The 18859-nt window shown below is 37.8% G+C and overlaps 1 protein-coding gene across 3 annotated transcripts in view; it reads left to right on the forward strand.

Moving 5' to 3' along the window:
• Positions 1 to 18859, forward strand: part of LOC132148964 (protein FAM171A2-like) — a 38688-nt gene that overhangs the window by 14097 nt on the left and 5732 nt on the right. For 2 of the 3 annotated variants that reach the window (XM_059557803.1, XM_059557802.1), the window contains exons 2-5: positions 5364 to 5591; positions 10369 to 10461; positions 17691 to 17849; positions 18039 to 18218. In XM_059557803.1, coding sequence (XP_059413786.1) covers positions 5364 to 5591; positions 10369 to 10461; positions 17691 to 17849; positions 18039 to 18218 — 660 coding nt within the window. The remainder of the gene's footprint in view (positions 1 to 5363; positions 5592 to 10368; positions 10462 to 17690; positions 17850 to 18038; positions 18219 to 18859) is intronic. The other variant, XM_059557804.1, reaches the window with a different exon arrangement.

The following is an 18859-nucleotide window of genomic DNA, read 5'->3' on the forward strand; positions in this document are numbered from 1 at the left end:
GCCAGCCTCAGGACTGCGGCCAGTCGATGAATTGCAGTTTTTGTCACTTCCTTATTGGCTTCACGAGAGAGAGCGCGAGGTTGCCGCTAGTGATGGGAAGTTCGGATCATTTTACCGACTCGGACTTTTGAGTCTCGTTCAGAAAAAAGAACGAATCTTTTTTCGAGTCATTTCGTTCATTTCGTTCATTTTAGCAAAATGTAATGAAAATGTTATGTGTTACTTCCCCAACACACCTAGTACTTACGCAAACGTTGATCACACTAAAAACAATACAAAACTAAAATGCTATAAGATACAGAAAAAAAATTCCTTCTTTTCCTGGGTCTTCAGTCTGTGATTAGCTCACCTCACCTCTTATCTGACAAGAGTCCTCGGGTTTAAGTCATTCCTTAATCACGTGACAGCCCCATACGCAAAACTAACGCAGTCTTGAGTCGGAAAGAGAATTGATTAGTTCATCTCATGAGTCTATCGGGTCTCGGGTCGAGTTTGACTCGTCCCTTAATGACGTGACAGCCCCATACGCAAAACTAACGCACAAACGCAGTCTTGAGCCGGAAAGAGAATTGATTAGTTCATCTCATGAGTCTTTCGGGTCTCGGGTCGAGTTTGACTCGTCCCTTAATGATGTGACAGCCCCATACGCAAAACTAACGCAGTCTTGAGCCGGAAAGAGAATTGATTAGTTCATCTCATGAGTCTTTCGGGTCTCGGGTCGAGTTTGACTCGTCCCTTAATGATGTGACAGCCCCATACGCAAAACTAACGCAGTCTTGAGCCGGAAAGAGAGTTGATTAGTTCATCTCATGAGTCTTTCGGGTCTCGGGTCGAGTTTGACTCGTCCCTTAATCACGTGACAGCCCCATACGCATAACTAACGCAGTCTTGAGCCGGAAAGAGAATTGATTAGTTCATCTCATGAGTCTTTCGGGTCTCGGGTCGAGTTTGACTCGTTCCTTAATCACGTGACAGCCTCATACGCATAACTAACGCAGTCTTGAGCCGGAAAGAGAATTGATTAGTTCATCTCATGAGTCTTTCGGGTCTCGGGTCGAGTTTGACTCGTTCCTTATTCACGTGACAAACCCATACGCATAACTAACGCAGTCTTGAGCCGGAAAGAGAATTGATTAGTTCATCTCATGAGTCTTTCGGGTCTCGGGTCGAGATTGACTCGTTCTTTAATCACGTGACAGACCCATACGCTATTTCTGACATTTCTGTCACTGTGTTTTTGTAACTGTTTGTTGAGGATCTGTGGTTTGTTATTATTTTATAAATAAATAAAACCCTGTTATAAATAAAATATTGATTAATTTGTCTTTTTGACTGTCTATCGGTAAATAAACACTAGGCTATATAATAATATAATAATTCAAGCTTACAATAAAAAGTATTTATACTAGTTTGTTCATTTTTACTCCAATTTTGAGTTTGCTGGTATAATAATTGCTTTTCCTAGGCAGACTTTACATATTGGTTTGATATATGTATAAGAAGATTACTCAAAAAAGGACATAATGACATCTACATTAAAAGCAAATAAAATTTTGAATTTGAATTATTAATGTTAGTTTAAAACATTAAGGTTATGATAACTTCAGCTTTAACAGTTTTAACCCAGCTCAGAGTGAGGAGGATACTTCAGATCCTGGTGCTACTGCCAGTGCAGGGGCCATGTTTTGGGAAGACTTTGACGAGAGGGTAGCAAGCTTGAGGCCTTCTGCTACCTCTTCTAAGACCTCAGATGCTATAAAGGTGCAGGCCTACCTTGCAGAGCCACTCTTACCCCGCACATCAGACCCTCTGGCCTGGTGGAGGAGATGTTCACCAGTATACAAAAGCCTTTCTGAAGTCACAAAGACTTTGCATTGTGGCCACATCTGTGCCATCTGAAATAATTTTTTCTAAAACTGGGCAGATTATCTCAGATAGAAGAAACAGACTCAGCCCATCCAAGGTCAGGGAGCTTGTTTTTTTTAATGCAAACATGCCTTAAAGCAAGTCCTAAAAATATAGCCACAGTGTGTTATTTATTTTAAAGCTTATTTATTTTTATTTATTTAGAAAAAGACCAGCTTTTTGTGCAATATTTTTGTTGTTGTTGTGATTTTAAAGGTAATTTGTTATTGTTATAAGGCTCCGTAGCTTTAGTATCTCTTAATTTTCATTTATTTTTATTTAAATGGTTTAAAATTATTTGGGGAATAGTTATCCTCTTTGATATAAAGGTTTTATTTTGGCACAAAAGTGTTATTTATTTTAAAATGTATTCTTTTTAAATTTTTATATAAAAAAAGCAAAGCTTGTTGTGCAATATTTAGTTTTTATTTTTTTTTATATTGTACTTTTAAAGTTCATTTGTTAAGGTTATTAGACCCTGTGGCTTTATTATCTTTTAATTTTAATTTTATTTTTAATTATTTACTTTTTTATTATTTTGATTTATTTTGGAATACTTGTCCTCTTTGTTACAAAGCTTTTCTGGCACAAAAATAAACAATAAACAACAATTCAAAAGTATGTACACAGTGTTTTTTAATGTTTATAAAGTGTCATATGTTACAAAAGTATGGTTTATACAGACAATCTGATTTAATAATTACTCCAGCCAATGTTGTCACATCACGGGACAAAAGAACGAACAACCCGAAGAACCGAAAGATGAACTAATCAATTCTCTCTCCGGCTCAATACTGCATTCTTTTACTGTTTATGGTTTTAGCGTATGGGGCTGTCACGTGATTAAGGAATGACTCGACCCGACCCGAAGACTCATGAGATGAACTAATCAATTCTCTTTCCGGCTCATATTGCATTGGTTTTAGCGTATGTGGCTGTCACGTGATTAAGGAACGAGTCAAAAACCCGATAGACCCGAACTATGAACTAATCAATTCTCTTTCCGGCTCAAGACTGCATTGACTGACAGGTGAATCACTACAACTAGAACAGAACCTATAGAATAATGCGCATGCGCGAAACGGTCCGGTACGAATACACGTACCATTACACCCCTAATATATACACATATATGTGTTTGTGTGTGATTCAATTAAAGGATTTTAATAATTTATGTTTTTTTTGTACAATTTAATAGAGTGTTCTCTATTTTAATATACTTTAAAATGTAATTTGTTCCTGGCTGAATTTTTAGCAGCCATTACTCCAGTCTTCAGTGTCACATGATCCTTTAGAAATCAATTTAATATGCTGAATGGTGCTCAGTAATAATTTCTTCTTATTATGTTGATGACAGTTGCACTGCTTTATTTCTTAGTGGAAACTGTGATAATTAGTAGTTCATGATTCTTTGATAAATAATTGAAAAGCATAGTATTTTTGAAATATAAATCTTTTGTAACAGTTGTCTTTACAGTCACTTTTAATTATTTTAATGTTGCCTTGCTTAAGGTAAGTATTAATGTTGTTATTAAAGTATTAACAAACTTTTAAATGGTAGTGTGTGTGTGTGTATATATATATATATTTATATTAGGGCTGGGCAAGTTAACACAGTGTTAATGTGATTTTTTTATTATTATTGTGAAACTCCGTTGCTCACTGGCTCTGAATACACATACAGACAAATCGTGGGTCACAGGAGGGGATGCTCCCAATCAAATTATTTAGGCTAAGCATCAACAATCACAAACCACTGTTATTTTTAACAAAAAATTAATGCAACGAGCTTGTAATCACTACTTCATAAATGGGAAATTTTTCACGCAGTCATGCAGCACGAATCAGAAGATCTGCGCTCACACTCACTGATCTATATATAACTGAACCGCGCTCTTGCCCACCTCTTCTAGCCGAGCCAGGGACTGCTGAACGGAATAATCACACTAGTCAAACAAACCAGGCTTTGGGAGTTAAGATTGCCTAGTGTGAGCACACCCTAATTATTCTCCTGCATCCCGCACACACGAGTCTCTAATCGCACATCAAGTGTTGTCCCGTGCTGCACTCTGCTGCGATGGGTCCCGCGATCGTGCAGGTCTCTAATAGGAAGTTGCCTGTTATAATGTTATGATTGAGGATCTGGACTCTGAGCATAACTTGTTTTTATATAACAAACTATAAGATTATTTTCTATAAAAATGTAAATGTCCTGGCAGTGACAAATAGCTTGTTTTCTATTTAATTTAATTACATTGATGTTATAAGTTATAAGAAATATTTGAACTGCTACTATGTAAAAGGAATACTGCTGTAAAAAAGCACCTTATTTGTTTAAAGTGTGTATATAAAAAACATCTCAACAATGCTTTTCAGGCCAGCTGTTTTCTGGATATTGTCCTTCTCTGGTCTAGTCCTTCTTGCTGAGTTTTACTATGGATGATATTATGAAAACAAGGTAGCCAAACAGTTCGTTAAGGGAATATGACCTTTTCTGTGCATGCAGGTGGATTCTGCCTCTGTGTGATTCATATGGGTTCTTTGAATATAATCATCATTGTTGTGCGATTAGATCTGCAGTGCATGACTGGTTCAAAAATCTCATTTTCAGAAGCAAACTTGTGTCCCCTTGCCAGGAAATGAAGGGACCCATTTTTTCCCCCCACAGTTAGCCTGCTGACATGCCCTAGTATCCATGGTAACGTGCATCAATTGACCCATTTAGAATCAAAAGAACGAGAGGTTCTGAAAGACACTGCAGCACGTGCGATCGAACAGGACGTGAAGCAAGCATTGCATGAATGGAGTGTAAAAAAGTTCTGGTTGGGAAAACATGACTTGTTCATGACTTTTCCTTATTAAGGAAAATTTAAATTTTTCACAGAATTTTTATAGGAAGATTTATACTGTATGTATTTGCAGTAAAATGTTGAATTTAATGTCCCTAGAAACAAAAAAACATGTACCCAGACCCTCGAATAAATATAAATAAACAGGGCACAGACTTGCTGTCTTCCTGGCCTGTTTACATGTCTCTGATTGTGCCCTTGTAAAAGTTCTGGGGGGGATGAACCAGGTCATCCATTTCGAACAGTAAGCACATGTCCTCAGCTAGACAGATTTGCTGCATTTGCCCAGTGTCAATCGAACATGGTGGTAGACATTCTGTCTCACTGAAAGAGCTCAAAGGCACTCCATGTTTTCAACATAGTTGTCTCATCTGTTGAATGTAGGCCACTGGGTCTAGAGGTGTCTAACATAAACAGCGAATGTGTTGATAAAAAAGACTTGACAGAACTTTATTTCCATAAACTGATGTAGTCTCGGGTAACTTGTGGCACAAAGCCACAGTGGCGTTTTCTCAATTGTGTCAGTATATTCATAACTAACTGTATTAAAATGATTTTCTTTTATAAAGGAATAGTGCTTAAAATGCCTTAAATTTCTTGTTTCCACAGAGGTGCTGATTAAAGTCCAGGTATTTGACAACAGCGACCTGTCACCATTAAAGGAATCCACAGTTCAGGTATGTGGAAACCAGATGGTCTTAGCATCCAGCCTTGCAGGAGAAGATGGGATTGTCACTCTTGCGTTCCTGTACCGGCCAGGAACATGGGTCATCGTCACAGCATCAAAGCACGGATTTGTCACAAACTCAGCACCCTGGCAAGCCAGCCGCATCCCACGTGAGTACTTCCTGTACTACTATAGGACAGAACATTTTTGACATGCTGTCAGGGGAAGCCTGCATGTTTACTGTTAGAAACAGAGAATTCGGGTTCATTCTGAAACTCACACGCATTAAATGGACTTCCTGTCAAACTGCTAGAGTAAGACCCGTATGCGTTTATGGGCTTTTCTGGAATCATGTTAATCCCTTATTAAAAATACATAAGGCATTTGCCTGCAGATTAAAAGGCCTCTGGTTTCAATCTAGATGCCCCAAATGTTACCATTTAATTAGGTTGCTTTTGAGTAACCTTGGAAAGAAACACAAAAATTAGTATCCAATAACCCCTGATTTATATTACGTATTTAGCACACGTTTTTATCCAAAGCAGCTTCAAGTACATTTTTGGTAAATGTATTATTGGTTTATTAGCTATTACATTGCCATTCCAAGTGCAACTGTTAGCATGATGACATTTTTGCTCATGGCCTCAGTGAACTTTCCAAATCTAATGAGTGATTTGCGACCTGTTGGCTACATCCTATTATTTAGATGAACAATCTAGATCTGTAATCCAGATGAAGCTTTGCACACAAATGGACAGGAATGTTAAACAACACTCACTGGGCTGTGGAGCGTGCTGACCCGCGTGGTGATACCTAGCAGCTGTTCGGAGTCGGACCCCGGACAGTCATGTCCTCTTTTGACTCTCGCTCTACAATTGGTTTAAGTTTATTTGGACAACAGCCTGTTCTCTGCTGCCTCTCTCTCCACCCAAACCCCACCCAGTTATGTGGTCAGACCTCTGGGGAAGGAAGGCAGTGAAATCATGTATTTCAGCATGAAGCTGTCAGTACGAGCAGCTGGAAGGCACTTATCCAGTGGGGTTACAGATATGGAGGCAGCCAGTAAATGTCGTGCCGAACTAGCCGGGCTGGTGGATGAAGGCATCTTTAGTATGACAATAGCCTCGTAAGGGTGGCATTACACACATTCCCATTCCCTTTGGTCACACCAAATTAGGAGATGCTGTCAGAAATGTGGACGACTAAGATTGTGTAGATGACAGATCAGAAGGAGTTTGTTATTCAGGTCAGTTTACAGGAATCAATTTAAGATTAAGATACTATGTCCGAGGTCTGAGGGATATAAACTATTTTTAATGTATTCTTTTTTTAATTATTTGACATGACCAACCAACTAATCAATGTTTGGTATTATTTTAATGTGCTTCTATTTGGCTGTTAGGTTTCTTAAAGACAAAGTTCCCCTGCCAGTAAACTTCTGTTATGGCCGATCCTTGTCTAAAGTCAAAAGCAAGTACAGTTTGTAAGTAATGTTTATATATATATATATATATATATATATATATATATATATATATATATATATATATATATATGGTTTGCTAATCACACATGCTTGTTATGCCAGTAATGGCTGTAATATTACTACTAGTTAACAAAATCCTTTTATTTGGCAGACTCGTGTTTTCATCTGGATGGTTGTTTTATTACAGGACAGATGGATAACATGACTAGCAGTGGTGTGACAGCTGTGCGAAAGTGATGGGATGCCAGTCATTTGACTGGCAGTGTTTTGGTCCAACCCCAGATTGCATACTGAATGTTTCTATAGTATTGTCACCATTTTTCTGTATGTGATTTAGCTTTAATGAAGGTTAACATTTTGACTCTGATCTATTTGGTACGGAAGCCACCTGCCCCCCATTCCTACTGTCTTTCTCTTAGCCATGCTGAAAAAGGGTCTCCGCAGCACTTTGATAATCTGAGTGAGTCATTCTCATACAGTGATGAAGCAGTTGCTTGCAGCTTAGATTAAATCCACTGAAGTCGGGAACACTTGTTCTTCTCCAGTGGCCTATCTCATGGTTTAACTGAATAACTCTTTTTTACTTATTTTAAAGAACTCATGATATCAAAATTAGATTTTTTTGGCATTTGATTCATGTTAATATTAGCTTAAAACCTTCTACAATGGCAAAAATGCATTTGGATACCTGAAGGGATAGTTCACCCTCGCCCTCATGTTATTCCAAAACTGAATTCATTTCATTTTTCTGTGTAACAAAATATTTTATCTAAAAAAAATAAATCTGCAGCAACTATTTAAAATTATGACCAATGAAGCTTAACATTAAAGCCTGATATTAAAATTCTATATTATTTTATCTAAATCAGTAATAAATAAAACCTAAAATCAGTCCATTTAAATGCTACAAGTGAATTTAGACATGCATAGTATCATATAAAATGTATATTAATTTTGAGATCTGCTAAAGATTACATTTAACAGTGCTATTAAATTATTACTGTTTTTAAAGATTAACTGAGCGTTAGATGACCCTATAACCTTTGTTGATAACAGATATTGTTCCAATATAGTGTGCATCCCGAAACATCATTCTGGCTGTATTCTGTATTATCAAAGCAGGGGGTGTATAAATTGTATTGTGTTGTCACAATGCTGCAGAAGATAACTAAAGTTACAAATTTTGTAAAATGAAACCACACAATGCTAATGCACAGGACCCTCCCTCTCTTCATACGCATTTTTCTTTGAGCTTCTAGCTAATGCAATGTGAGCAGTATTGTTGTCACTGCCTCTGTGTTTTGTGCCCTACCAAGCAGAATATTAAAGAGACCAGAGCCCCTTCTGTTCAGGGCATCTGTGCTCTGTCTGTCTGTGTGTGTGTGTGTGTGTGTGTGTGTGTGTGTGTGTGTGTGTGTGTGTGTGTGTGTGTGTGTGTGTGTGTGTGTGCTTGTATGCATAACTGCACGGGTGTAAATTAGCATGGATCGGCTGTGTCACGATTCCCACAGTCTGTTCCTTCAAGTGACAAGCTCTTTTATGTCAGAGCTGGGGAAATCTAAATGTAATATACTCTGCACTTGGGTCCTGATATCTTCTGGTGGTCGGTTTAATATAAAGCAGAGAGTCCCTATAGAATCTTTATTATTATTATTATTATTATTATTATTATTATTGTTTTAATAAGCTTCTATTAGATTGAAGAGCTTCATGTTCTCATGAAATAAACACTGTAAAACATGAGGTGTGGATAGGCAGGGGGGAGATTTCAATGTGCCATAGCAGATGGGAAATGGACACAGGATTTCTGCTCCCAGCATGCAACAGTCTTCTGGAGCACTGCCAGCATATGTCCTCCTGCCCATAGAGGAGCACTGAAGGGTGAGGTACATTTAGATTAGCTGACAAAGATGTTGTTGGCACCATAGTTTTAGTGCAAGAAAATGTACTACTAAAAAAAGAAATATTTAATGTTGGCATGCCGATGGCTAACCTTCTCATGATATGTCAAAGGCTCTGATGTTTACATTTAGATGTCCGTCCTCTTGACAAAATATTGATGGGTCAAAAGCCTAAATCCACTGAAGGCCAAAGGAGCTGATGGTGTGGTAGTGTTCGACAGGAAGTCATACAGCTTTGTCAGGTTTTACTTGCTGTTATCAAAAGCTTGTTTGAAGTGAAATCACTGGTTCCTGCTGTGTTGCAAACCTGAGGATTTGCCCGTGCTGAGTCATGTCTCACACCTGTGAGCTAGCAGCTACATCTGGTGAAGAGGTATATTCCTACAGCAAAAAAACAAAAGCCTTGTGCTCTTCATGGTCAGTGATGCCTGAAAATAAAAGAGAGTGGATGGTTTACTGATGTAGATGGAGATGGAAATACAGTAGCATATACATGATGCAAAGTAAGATGCAGTAGGACAACCCCATCCCTGGTCCTGGAATACCTCCAACAGTACACACCATTTGGACATCTCTCTTATCTGACTCACCCATTTTAGGTCTTTGAGATCCTGTTCACACCTGGTATTAGGATGCATTTTGGTTTATTGAATCACAAGTAGACAAGGGAGACACATTACCATATACACCTGGCATTTTAATCCATCTCTTCTGTCAATTTCAACCACTTCTGTCCTATTTTGAGGGGAGGGTCTTTTGGCAAATTTATGTATGGGCTTTTTCTGATCTTTTGATGTAATATTGTGAAATAAGCCTACCCAATTTACATAAAAATGCGAAAGGCGACAACAGAAAATGAAAAGAAGAGCAGCAGCTTTTGTTTCTGCTATGATAGCGACAAAATTATGTTTTACACTTTTAGGTTTGTTTTAGAATCAGGACTGGTAAGAGAACATTGAACATTCGCCTTAAACCCAAACTTACGATTCCAGGTGGCAATGTTTAAATCCTGTCTGGCTAACATGATTCAACAACACGTCCCATATTGTTTTAGTTTTAGGTCAGAAGGCAGAGACGAGGCATTCTTTTGTGGCTGTTTGAATCCATGAGCGTCCACATTACGAGAGCAATTCTATCTAATGTATTCGACTACCTCTGAAAGTGGTTTAGAGTGGAAAAGCTCAAAAAGTTTTACACCCCATTAATAGCACCTGTATTTAGCATCATCCATTTGTGATTGGATCGACCAAAATGCATCTTAATACCAGGTGTAAATAGGGCCTGTGTCTCTACTAGTGAGTTGATGTGATTTGGTGGAACTGGTTATACTTTTATCAGGATTATTTGCTGAATAGAAAGTACAAAATAACAGCATTTATTTTAAATATAATGTTTTGTAATATTATAAATGTCTTTACTGTCACTTTTAACCAATTTAATGCATCCTTGCGGACAAAAAGTGTTGATTTCTTTTCAAAAATAAAAGAATACTTCCCCTAAATATTTAAAAGCTAGTGTACTAATGCTTCTGTTTTTGTTTCTCTCTCACTTGTGTTTCAGTATACGCCTCCGTAAGTCTGTACTTACTTCCCCAGAGACCAGCCACTCTCCTGCTGTTTGACGATGTGGTACAGTTACTGTTGGGTTCCCCAGGTGAGGGTTTTTTTCTTCTGTTTTTAGCCTTAAAATGACCGTTTATCCAGAAATTTAAGTTCTGTCAGCATTTGTTCTCATTCATGTCTTTTCAAACCAGTATGACTTTCTTTTGTGGAACATACAGGAAGATATTGAGAAATCTAAAGTGTTGTTTACAGTGGTAGCCAGTGGGCTAAAATATTGTTTGGTTTCCAGCATTCTGCAAAAATCTTCTTTTGTGTTGCACAGAAGAAAGTGTTGGAACAACATGAGGGTTAATAAATGGTGACTGTCCCTTTAACCATAGCCTTAAAGAGCCTCAACTCTCAACACACTTAATCTTTTTATTTATAGTGCTAGGAAAAGGAGAGTGGGAATTACTATGGTGAGAAAGGGATCAGTACATCACACTTTGGGCTCATACCTATGATAACCATATGAGTACCACACTTTTTCAGATGGTTTGACTTATGCTTTATGTCTGTCTTTAATATGGGCTTACTGATACTCTGTGGCAGTTCAGCCAGGCTGGAATCTGAGATCCGAATGCAGCTCCATTGATTCACACACATCCTGCGGTGGTTACATGTGCAGATGTGTGGAACTTCTGAGTTGGTTGTTTAATAACCAGGCTAACACTATAACCTCGTATATCAAGAGCGGCCAATAAGCAGACACAATTTAACTGAGACTGGACACAATACTTGCTAGCTATTTCACCACGTTGCACGCTCAATTAATGTCATTAAGATTTACAAGCGTGATCAAATGACACATTTGCTTTGGAAAGAGGTTGTTTCCTCTGGCAACTGCTGCCTGTGTTGAGAAAGTGCTGCCTCTGTTGCCTGGGTGGCTTGCGTGTTTTGCAGTGCCAGTCAGTGTTTAATAGAGAGTGCTATGGCTCAAATTATGGTTTTGGGAAAGTGACTTTTAGTTAAATGTTTTCTGGGTGGGAAGTGATTTTACCCAATGGACCGCTAAGTATGATGTAATGTGCATCATGCAAACTTGAATATCAAAGCCCTGCATATCCTTGATGAATGAACCAGTAGTTTTTCAAATGTATACTTAACGAAAACAAAAATAATGCTTTACCATTAAAAAAAACAGTACTGAACCATACTTTGAAAATGAATACAAATAATAATATTAATTATATATTGATAATTAAAGTTAGTTCATAGTTCATTAATATCAACAGAAGCAACTTTAAAATTTAAAAATGTATTGGTAAATATAGTTAATGTTACCAATGGACTCTTATTGTAAAGTGTTACTACTTCATTTCAACAATCATGTTTAAAGATGATCATCTATAAATATCTACACAAAGGCCATAGCACTGAAATGACATACATATGGATATTGTTTGTAAACACTTTTTTGATTATCTAATTAAAATAACTAATAATATTGTTATAACGAATTAAACCTTCCTAATCATCGGGAAGAAGGAGGCGGGAACCGGCGGACAATCAAATGAAACTTTAATAATCAAAATAAATACAAAACAGCGCAACAGCCCCTCGCGGACGACTGTTGCACACAAATAAAAAGCAAAACACAAACTAAAACCCAGGCCTGGTCCTCTCTCGTCCTTCACTGTCGTCGCTCCTGTTTTATATTCTTCCATCTCCTCCGTGGGACTCGAGACCGATGGGTCGAACAGGTGTAGCTCATCTCCAATCACTCCACCGGCCTCGCTCCTGTTCCCATGGCTCTCGGCCCCGCCCCACTCGTCACAAATATGTTAAGCATACAACAGGCAAAAGCACAGCACTGCGTTGCATCTAGGAGAACTTGCAGGTATCAGGTATGACCCACAGCAAACGCTGTGTCACCAAACAGGCAAAAATGTACTTCAAGAATGAACGAAGTAGCATAAATGAGTTTGGAAAATAGATAGTGTTTTAAAAAAAAATAACAAAGCAAACGGAAAGAGAAAGAACGATATTTATTATAGCTCTCTATATGAAGCACACAGACTTTATTAGAACCACAGAAAGACAAACATTTTGCTGAAAAATGCACAATACACAATTTTACAGCCTAGAGTGAAATTGTTATGATTTGGGACAAATATAAGGTAATTTAACGGAAAACTATGTGACTGGTGCTCAGAGTTTGCTTTCTCACATTACAGCTTTAAATCTGCAACTTTGCTGGCTAACAAATGCAATAATGTGACCAGCTGGATGTAAACTAATGCAAATAGATGGTAACAATCATGACATTAAACATTTGGGTCGGACTTGCATGTGTTTTTTGTGTAGGCATCCTGATGCAGCTCTTTCTGTCTGATTTTTATCAATTTTAATGAGCTTGATCTCTCCGTGCATATAGGGTTGTCCCTGATGTGCTCAGTGATTATAGTTGCATGCACTCAAAAGGTGCAGTGTCCTCCCATTCCCTCTTCCTCTGTGACAGCACAACAGCTTGCTCTTATTCCCTCTTCACATTCAGTAAAAGAGGCTCTCGCACCAGAATACCATCAGTGTCTCCAAGCTGCTCCAGAAATAAATGGGCAACTTGTTGGGCCCAGCACAGAAAATGGCCTCGCTGGCTTGAGGGATACTGAAACTGGATACAGTGAAAATTGGCAGGAGGTCACAGATGCTTTACATATTCTTTTAGATCTTTCCATCTAATTAAAAAAGCTTAAGCAGCCAGTGAAATAAACAGTATATCTAATAATGTAATGTAATTGGCCACAACTATGATCCTTTGTCATCGGGAAGTGGCGTCATACCACAGTTGTTGACCCACAGCTAAAAATATATGAACTTGAATTGAATTTCAACACTCTCAACAATCAGTCTATAAACAACTATTTTAAAATGTCAAACCACTGTGAAACACTGTGTTTTTGTAGTATTTATAAACTATCATAGAATTTAATAATATTTTGAATGTATTACTATTTTTATTTATACAAGTAATTTTTTATCTAATATTTATATTTGATTTGATTACAATTCAAACTTTATTTCAATTAATAAAAACTAAATTTGTGTAGTTTATTTCTATTTTTTTTTTTTTTTTTAAACAACTGTAGTAATAACAGCTGTTAAATCAGTCTCAGATAATTGCAGGATTCTGGTTTCAGTTTTAACAAACTTGTCTATTGTGAAAATAGGACAATAATGAAAAACTTCTATACATGTTTTTAAATGCTATATTATATTTGTAATATATTTTATTTACTAGAGCAGAAGTTTAAGTATAGAGTTGTAGAGAAAGTTTTTTTGTATTATTATTTTTATATATTTATGGAATAGAACGTTTTGTGTGTGTGTACATATGAAATTATTTAATGATATATGTGAATATGATATATATGATATTAATGATATAAATTAATAAATGTAAGTATGTTTAGGCATCCATTTAAGTTGCACTGCATCATTCACCCTCAGAGAACAACATGATGCTTACTGAGAGAAGTAGAGGGAGATCAGGACTCACACTCGCATGTTTTTTTTATGTCTCAAAACCTATTACCATGGAAACTTTGGCAGTGGCAGTAGAATGTGCATTTTGTAACAGGAGGGGTTATTATTAAAGTGTTGCATATCTGTCTCTGCTGCGTGGGAGGAATGTGTCATGTAAAACCTGATCTGAAATCTGCTTGTCTGTCAGTGAGGGTTTGCTGCTGACCACTGTTGTAAAGAGCTTGTTAATGCCTCCTGTATTCAGCATGTGACTTAATTGTTTTGTTCAAACAAGGACCTTCAGAGTATGTTTTGCAGAGTTGGGTTAGGTTTTTTCGGAGCATTTTTAATGAAAAGTGAGTCAAGCAAATGTACAGACTGAAACAGCCTAAACTCGTAGTGTGGGTGGATTTTAGTGTTCACCGCATGACAACCTGAAAAGAAGCTACTCAATTGATTTGGGCTTCAGGGTTTGTTTAGCAACATGCAAATATAAATGGTGAAATTGAATGTTTGACTAGGCACTGTTGTATGCTGTGTTTGTATATCTGGATGTCTTTAGGTGCATTTTAATTCATGTGAATTTAGAATAATTGAACCGAATTGCAATTTTTGATGACTACAACCACTTTACAAAAAAGAACACTTTATTTTGATAGACCTATCTCTAGTTAGATCTATCTTAAAACTATGCATAAATCAGTCTTATAACGTCCTCTCTTCTTCTTATTTTTTCCATTCTCTGGCCAAGAGGGGCATTATGTCTCCATCTCCCAACAGAGCTCAAGCACATCTGTAACTGAGAACATGTGCAATGAAGATGATGGATGACTTTGTTGACTAGAGAGGGAGGCTAGGTGAAAAGGGAGGGAAGTGTTTTTTTTTAGAATTAACTTGTGAGAATCAAGAGGGAGTGTGAGTTAAATTTAAATCTCCTGAGACCTGCTTGAAAGATTCCAGGCACAGGGCTTATTGAGATACAGAGATCTATTGATTCATTCTTACTGCTGTAAATCAAACCATTGACAAAATGGCAGGTGATCTCCATAGAATTCAGACATTGATAATTATATGACTTTCACCCTAAAATATAAATTTTGTCATTAATTACCCTTAAGTTGTTCCAAACCCATAAGACCTTAGTTCATCTTCAGAACACAAGGTCCAGAAACGTACCAAGGACATCAGTAAAATAGTCCAGCTGACAGTAAACTGCCGCTGCATTCTATTTAATATTAATATTAATGTATTAATAATGTAATATTAAAGATTACATAAGAAATGCTTGTTTGGATGAACTGACTGATTGTTAACATATGGGGGTGGGATGTATGACCAGAGTATTTTTAACACCATTTCATATAGGTGTGCACAAATAGTTTAATATGTATATTATTTGAAAAATAAAAACACAATTAGAATTTTACTACATTTTTCTTTGCTGGCCTTAAATGCAGGGAATCCATGATAAATCCTAAGCACGCAAACTAAAAGTCAGTTAGAACTAAATGCACTGGGTGGTGCTGTGGAGCGTGTTAACAAGTTGAATATGTTTGATCCAAGAATGTCGTCTGCCTCGCGATGTTTGGAATTACTTTGATCACGTGTGAAAAGGGGAAAGTGGTTTAGTGGTTTATATTACTGGCTGTGACCTATAATAATGCTGGCCATTCTCACAATTGAATGCATCTACACCAGATTAGGCAACAGGCATTAACAGCATTAACTCTCATTGTTTTCTTCAGACTGCTTGACCCCAAGGTCAGCAATACTAATCTATAGCATTCATAGGCCCTCTGTACAAAAGACCCACTGATGCTACTAACATCTATGTCTTTGTTACATTTTACATTTACATTTAGTCATTCAGCAGACGCTTTTATCCAAAGCGACTTACAAATGAGAACAATAGAAGCAATCAGATCAACAAGAGAACATCAACAGTATACAAGTGCCATGACAAGTCTCAGTCTAGTACAGAACGCATAGCCAGGTTGTTGTTTTTTTTTTAAATATTTTATAAGAATATGGAAGACAAGAAAAGGTAAGTAATAGTATTAGTTAGTTAAGTGCTGGAAATGGTGATAAATTGACTGGTGCAGTTGAGGGAAGAGCACTTTAGTTATTTTTCATGAGTAGTATGTCTCTTTGGTGAGCTGACTTCCTCAGGGGTTTTCATTTTCTCAATCTAGCTCTCTGTCCGTCTTTAGAATGATATGAGTCACTGAACACTCCCCTTCGGACCAGAAAGGTTTTGCTCTGCTTCACTTATATTGGCTAATGTTGGTAGCATTTCAAAGTAGGCCCAGTTGCCCAACAAAAAGAGAATAAAGGAAAGCTAGAAGTTTGGGGAGACACAATGGTCAGTAATAAGAAATTCATTGTTTTCCATTTACTTTTTATGACGTATGTAAATTTGAAGGGGATATATCTTTATATGCAGTTATGTTCCTGCCATTCATGAAGCCAGCTGACATTTGTAATGTTTATCATTGAGCATCTCTCTGATAGAAGGAGGTCTCAACAGGGAGGCCAATCACAGGGGATTCTCTATGCAATTCAAAGTGCCCAAGCTCCATAGGAGGCTTGCCATATATCGAAGCACCAGTCCCAACTACACTGTTCCGTTCTTTTACTGCATTTTCAGTGTCAGGTTTACAGGGGATCAACCCATCTGCAGCCCAATCCTTGTGCAATCCTGGAGCAGTTGCAAGCTTTGTTGGTCAGATATTGCTGCCCTTCTTGTCATCATGTAAGATGTGAATCGCTGCCTGTGCCATGGTATGCAATTAGGCTAAGAGACAGAAACCTAAAGATATTAGTCACTGAGTAAGCTATCACATTATCCTTGCTTTTTATAGCCCAATTGAATCTTACGCTCGTCTTAAATGCTGGTATTTATGTTTGTTCCTGTTGCTCAAATGGAGACGGTTAGGCAAATGGTATCTGGTTTAATTTTAGAGATTCCTGTGGATGATTTGCGCTGTATTAGTTTCACATCTCATCAATAGCTGGATATGATAAGTAAATAAATGAATAACTATGGCCAAAAGAAGGAGTGTCACAGCCTGCCTGCTTTCAGTGGTCCCCAAGATCTGTCATGCTATCCTAGATGTCTGGGCTGATCAGTGACCTGTAAACCCAGCACTAATCGGAGCAGACAGCCTACAGTGAGAGATGCACGCTCATATTTTTAGGCCTTCTTATTCCCTTATTCCTATTTGCCTCTTTCACACAAAGCGAGCCAAGTGGAGGAGAGGAAGGGATTACTGCAGTGTGGATTCTGAGCTCTGTACTCTTCTTGCAAAATGTTTCAAGAAATTCAAGAAACTCCATAGTTACCCCCATTCTAGGAAAAATTGTCTCGATCGACTTGAGATATTTTTAGCAGTTTCTTGAAATTATTAGCCCTGCCCCACAGACTTCACATAAAGTTACCTTGCAATTCCTCTCTCTGACAGGCAAGAGAGGAGAGTAAATCAAAGCAGCTATAGCAGAGAAATGAATCACTATAACACTCATAATAACAGCAATATTGGTTAAAGTAAGTGGTTTTTGACAGAATCCTACAAAACTGCATTCACAAGTAAAACACACGGAAACAACAAAGCCCAGAGCAACTCATTATTAGGGCTGGGAAGTAATAACTGGCAATAACTTATTCAGAACAGCAGTCATACAGGGCAGACATTGATTTACGAAACAGTTATGACTTCATTCTTTGTCACAAACCATAAATTCCTTACAATTTATTTATCCATACTCACTGTACCTGTAAAAATTGTTTAAAGTCTTTTATAAATCCCTGTTGTCTAGGATCCCGGAAACAGCCATGGGTACAGCTTCAGAGGAGAACTATCCGACCACCCCTAAACAGCTCCCAAGTCACCCTCTCTGCAATGCTCACCTCTTCCCGCAGTCAGTATGAGCTTGGGGGGTTTCCTTACCCTCTTGCCTTGGAAAACAACTCAACAGGTGAGATTATCCAAACACCTCTTCAAAGAAAAATGTTTCTGTGGAGTTCCCTTGCATCTAGCATTACCCCCACACACACACACTTTAAAAATTCATCATTGCATAGAATACTGCAGTAAACAGAGGCGTCCAACAGTGGCCTCATGGAGTTTAATCCATTTTTTGCTCTTACTGTCTGCCTTGATTCAGGAACCAACAGTAGCTGGGTGGAGCTAACTGCTCTAGCTGCAATGTGTGTTCAGCTCACTGGGCCCAACGGCACTGAGGTGCAGGTGTCAGAACCCATTCATATCTCCATCCCCCTTCCTTTTGACTCACCTCTCAAGGCTGCCACCAGTGTCCCAGTATGGAGGTTCGAGGTCAGGACAGGTAAATAGCATTTAACAAAAATTTGGTTAACTTTAAACAACAGTATGCAAATAGACAATTTTATCCTATGTTACTGCTTACAGGGCTCAAACTAGAAACTTTTTTTATCAGTGTGACCAGGAGGGTGATTTCGTCGATTTCGATGACACCATGTCCGTTTTACCCTTTTGCTGATACAGATTCTACAGCAGCCTAGTTCCTAATAGTTCAGGGGTGTCACTATCCTGCAGAGCTTTTTATTAATTAAACACCTGAACCAGCTAATGTAGGTTGTCAGGAATACTAGAACTTCCATGCAAGTGTGTCGAGGCATGATGGAGCTAAACTCTATAGGACATTGGCCTTCCAAAAAAAAAAGGTTTTGGACACCCTGTGATAGTACATGCGAGCAAAACTAAGTCAGAATATGAGGACTTAGATGACAAGGGCTTAACTTGACATTTGGGAGAGGGGGTTGTAAAATGTTTAAAAGTGTACAAGAAGCAGAGTGAAGGATAGAAAAATAGTTAATAAAGGAGATATATGGAGAAAGACACTGTGAAATTTCCAGATCTAGTTGAGAGATATTCAAGCAGGTTCAGATAAAGTGAGAGCAGGTGAAGTGAGTGTACAGTACAACTCAAAGAAGCTGTTAGGTCTTC

Source organism: Carassius carassius, chromosome 9 (genome assembly GCF_963082965.1).
Source record: "Carassius carassius chromosome 9, fCarCar2.1, whole genome shotgun sequence".
Classification (NCBI taxonomy): Eukaryota; Metazoa; Chordata; class Actinopteri; order Cypriniformes; family Cyprinidae; genus Carassius; species Carassius carassius.